This window comes from Mizuhopecten yessoensis, unplaced genomic scaffold, assembly GCF_002113885.1.
Source record: "Mizuhopecten yessoensis strain PY_sf001 unplaced genomic scaffold, ASM211388v2 scaffold715105, whole genome shotgun sequence".
NCBI classification, from domain to species: Eukaryota; Metazoa; Mollusca; class Bivalvia; order Pectinida; family Pectinidae; genus Mizuhopecten; species Mizuhopecten yessoensis.
The window spans coordinates 1,882-7,225 of record NW_018479454.1 but is presented as its reverse complement, the minus strand read 5'-3'; the positions used below and the strand labels follow the sequence as shown (position 1 = coordinate 7,225).

The following is a 5,344-nucleotide window of genomic DNA, read 5'->3' as shown; positions in this document are numbered from 1 at the left end:
TCACTGACTTGTAGATATACAAACATTAATAAATGGCAAAGATGAGTACTGAAATGGAAAACACCAATTCTGTAACTGAACAAAAATATAAAATTGAACAGATACTTTAAGTATATTACAAAAATGATAATATGGTTAACCATTTATCTTAGATAGTGTTTCATGAATATTCATCTTTGTCTAAAATTCAACTTCTGAAAGTTTCATTATCCCTCAATACTCTCTACTAATGTGGATACAACGTTTTAAGGTTAAATATGTCAGCTACGTACCGTACACTTCTACCTCACAAAGCGCCAGAAAAGCGCTATTAGAGTACCACGCTAGACCTCCTGACCGTCTGTCGCTGTATATCGTCAGGTACTTGGCGCTACCTGTACATTGTATCTGGGGAGTCAATGATAACGTGGCCGGCGTTGATGTTGTGTCTTTATGACAAAGGTGACCGTTCCGCCAATCCGAAGTGTTCGACTGGTATATTTGATAGCCACCAAATTGTTGTTTTTGCTGATACCCTTCATCTAAGTTTGATAAACAAGATTATCCACTAGAGCTTATGCGTATATACTGTTTTTACACAGGACTATTTTCGTGTTTTCTGTGACAAGCGACCAATGCAGAAACATCATGAGGAAACACGGATTTTTATTTCATTTTCTTTTTGGGATAAAACTTCTGCAGCATACATTTTTACGTGCGGTATCGCTATATTTTTATTTCCATTTCAACCATTTTTTGACGCCCTACTTTGTAACACTTTCCTTTTTGCCCTTATCATTTTTATTGGTTATGTTTTTATTACGTTCCATTAAATTGATATATCACATTAAAGCATGTATAAAGGGAGGACTCATTGATTACATGTTGGTTGTTCTCATCAGTATTTGTTTTAATACAAGTGTGCCTAACAAGGCTTGGCTTTGTCACACCTCCTATCCGTAGGTACACGCACAGAAGTACCCACACATGTATCGACCGTTGGCTTGTGTTAACGTATACACCGACAACTGAGTCAGAACACTTGAGGTTTGCAATACCAGTATTATACACAACAGTCCGTCGTTGATAATCAAGAATTCAATCAGGGTCGATACAAAACAGTCTTATAAAAAACCTCTGGTGTAGAAACGATTCAACAGTCAGAATGTCGACTTGATAGAAAGCATTACGAACAACATAGACAACCTGACATGTCTATTGTATACGATATACGTCATTGTATGTACATTGCATTTTGCTTTCTGTGTTATTATGTTAAATGATGTCAAGATATCATTATCCTCGTTGTTTTTATCATTCTCGGGGTAGACCTAACGGGCCGTTAAACCATGCATAGCTAAAATAAAATGTCCTTCTATACCTAATTATGTAAATATAGTTTTTGAATGTCAATGATCTCAGGTCCGGGATCATCGACTTTGCAATAACCAGTGCCATATGAATACTGGTGGGATGAGGATGGAGTGGAGTTACATTAGTCATCTTTCACGACATGCAATCAAACAATGCAGTGCCGTCTTAAGGTCACGACTAACACGGAAAACCTTTAGACGGCATAATTTTGTTTTATTGTTCAATACAAAATCAAAATATACAATTACTCACCTCTGAAGTATATTTTGACGTATTCCATAACGATCAGTTCCTCTAGATCTACTTGCCACCATGCCTCCTGTTGACCTGTTTGTGTGTGTGAACAACAGCTTTGTTTGTCGAAGATTTGTTTTTTACAGCCATCTACTGCCTTGCCACTACTATATGCAGCATTGAAGTTTGAACTTTGAGTGGTGATTTTGACATTTGGCTCACGATTGGTGTTAACTGTAAAATAATGAATTATTATTGTATATCTATATATATATATATATGACTGATCTAAAGTACTAATCATTGTCACTATTCTCAGCATTGCAATGTCATCCATGTATGCATGTGTTGATGGTAAAATCAAATATTAAAAGACAGAAATGATGAGCAGAAATTAATGGAGAACCGATTTTAATAAATGTAAAAAAAGTATAAAATATACCAACACAATAGTTTGAAAAAGGAGCCAGGACTTTGTTATTTTCTTTTTAATGATTTCCTTTTTAACTTATGTTTGTCTTTTAATTGAAACTGCTAATTAAATTATCCAGATTTCTTCTCCGTTTTGAAATATATGGCACAATGCATATGCAGCTAATAAATAGAATTTAAAAAAGCCATAAACGAACAAAAACAGTTATCACTTATGAAATATGCTGATGTTAGAGCATACCCTCTCGGTAAGCTAGAAACCGTTGCCTAATTATGGTTAAACAATAATTTTGAAGATGTGATATCAGGTAATAATTGAACAGAAAATGTGAGTAAAGCTAGAGAGAAAATATATAGCCGTGGCTGTTCGTGTAAGCACGGCATGAAGACAATCGCGAGAAGAGGTATGTCTGTAAATCAAAATGGCAGACGGGGTTACTGCAACTCAAGTAAGTACTAAACAGAGGTCAAAGATTGGAATTGTCGGATGTTATGACTAAGTTTATAACAAATGTTATTATAATCGTTGTAAATTATAATTAATATCATTGTAAAAGTAAGTTAAGAAAAAAAAAAATGTTGAAAAGAGAACTCAATTGAATCTGTATCGACAATTTTGTCCAGCAAAATGATCGCCAAAAAGAAGTCATAAACGATGCCCTCCACGAAAAAAAAATGGCACAAAAACAAAATATAAACATACGAAACAAAAAGTAAGAAGATAACCTGTTTATATTGAGATTTTTGCAGAAAGGTACATTTAGATGATTTAACAGATGACTTGCGTACATGGTGGTATGGGTAATGTCTGCAGAGGCGCCGTGTCTACACGAACACTTACAACAACAAAAAATCTTACTAGTTTTATTAAGATTGTTTGTATTAATTCATTGACCTCACGTATTCAAGATGAATTTTGAACAATAATAAGGCTTCGGTTACAAGCTAACCGAGGTGATATGCAATTACAACAGCATGCTTCACATACCTAACTACTCTGTTTTGGTTTATTTCTTTTTGTGATATTGTCTCATTGTGACTGTTTAAATGATATGCATATCTTCATGTTTCCGTCTTGAAAAAACGTGCAGATATATATTTTGAAGTTGTTCGGATCCAGTATCCGAGTTTGATCATAGTTATTACTTAGGAGACCAATGAGACAAGGAAGTAATGTATACAGTGTAAACAATATGAGGTCGTAAACTTTTCGGAGAAATCTGCTCCTTAAAAACACAGAACACTTACCTTACGTAAACACCAAATAGATATAGTATGATACTTCTAATATATAAAGACAATAAGCCCCTCGGTTAATGCATACAAATCAGTTGTAGGTTGAATATATTGGTTCATACCGATTATGAAAGACTGATGTTTTACTGGCATTGGCTTGCGAACAGTGTTGTATAATCATATCAATCGCTCAATGTTAATACAAAAGAAAGAACAATAGCGACAAATCACCATTGAGAGCAATATTTGAAACACAGCTAGTATATTGTCTATGTACATATCCTGAAATAAATGCATACCGTTTGATACTATGTCACAACAACTCAACGCGGAAGTTTGAAACATGAACATCGGGTACAATCTATATATTTACCCCTACCTTCTATACAAGCAATGTGTTATATGGTAAAACACATGGGGCTTATGCTACGGGATGTACATGTAGGTCCAGATCAACATGACGTATAGGTTTACTATTAGAATGAAGGATAAACAGAAAATGCACATCCAATCATACCTGATGTGTTGACAATCATTAAAGTTGATAAGATACACAGAGCCTCCAACAGCCAGATAGTACACACCTCCATTATACATATACTGCGTATCGTATAAAGCGGGAGATTTGTGTCTGTTCTATCGCAAGCGCACAGGTATACAATGAGGTAGTAAATGCTCTGCTCTACTAAACTACAAAATTACACGGTAATTTGATAAGGCTGCAGTGCATTGTTCAGTATTATTAATTTTTTTCTGTTGCCTGCCGTAAACATGTCTAAACTTACCTGGATATATTATGCAGTTTTCGACTGGCAAACACTTTATATATGTCGAAGGCATGAGGTACATTCTGATTATAAACCGATAGGTTTCTTTGGCAAGGAAAGTTAATTCATTATTATGATTATTGTGTCAATCAAAATGGAAGTGCATTTTATTTTCAGAAAGAAAATTGTGTCGGTAAACCTGTCTTGATCGGTTTTCTCCTTTACAGCGTTCACTTATCTGTGTCTCATTGTCCCTTGTCCTAGCTATATAACCGACATACGAAACTCAAAACGAGGCATATTGTTGAACAGACCTAATAAGTACATCACATGATAATGAAGAAATATGGTCCTGCTGAATAGTGAAAATATGTTCATTTTATTGTTGTGGTATCAGTTTATGCTGGATTTAGAATTACCCATTACTTCACATGTACCTGAAACGGAAAATATGTTAAATCGAAAGGAGGGGTGCTGATGTCGATTCATACGCCGGCCATAACTGTTTTTCTTTTTTAGCATAAATTCTTTAGTGTAAATAGTTTTGTGAATAATATTCCTTTTAAGAAATGTTTATACCTTAAACATGCCTCTTTCTTTCTTTTCATTAGAGCTAATCATGTTTAAGAATATAAACAAGACGACGATAAAACAAATTATCATTTTCAACACATATAGCCTAAACAGTTGAGTGTTACATGTATCAACAGATACTCTGATATGTCAATATAAAATATCAAATAGGTATCGCGTGTCTTCTATAATCATACGTCGGTGGGAATATTATTGTAATGTGCACTGGACGTTACAGTGGGTAAATAAACACCGCGGTGTGTCTACATACAAAATAGACTAGTCCTTTAGAAAATGATCTCTATTAATAAACTATAAAAGTAATACTGTAAAGGGATATGCGTGTAAGGTATTTCATCATTCCTAGTCATATACAATGTAGGATCAGTTTAGTACTGCCAATACTTCTGTCTCGATTTTGTTCTATATAATGCGTTTTTTATTGCGTGTGGCCTGAGCTCTACGTAGATAACATACCTGTAAGTTAAGAAATATTAATTATCAATTTGCCTAAAAAAGTAAAAAGTAAAATGAAATTGTACAGTAGTATTAGTTTGTGAAGGCTCCAAATCGTTGCATCAAATTCTAATTTACATACAACTTTTTAATGTGTTAACTGTCTTGTATTGATATAAATTCAATTTCTCGCAAAGGTTTCTAATTTGAAGGCATTCAAATGTGATATTTATTGTCCTTCTTGCAATTGTATTTCATAATTATCTGTTTTTAGCTTTAACACTTGTGCCTTG

General features: G+C 34.1%; 1 protein-coding gene across 1 annotated transcript; it reads right to left on the bottom strand.

Moving 5' to 3' along the window:
• Nucleotides 1–9: 9 nt before the first annotated feature.
• LOC110441040 lies at nt 10–3,915 on the bottom strand. The gene is made up of 3 exons (XM_021484140.1): nt 3,773–3,915; nt 1,606–1,821; nt 10–521 (listed from the first exon to the last, which is right to left on the bottom strand). Exons 1-3 carry the CDS (start codon nt 3,843–3,845, stop codon nt 265–267), a joined length of 546 nt encoding a protein of 181 aa, XP_021339815.1. The 5' UTR covers nt 3,846–3,915; the 3' UTR covers nt 10–264.
• Between the last annotated feature and the right edge of the window lie 1,429 nt (nt 3,916–5,344).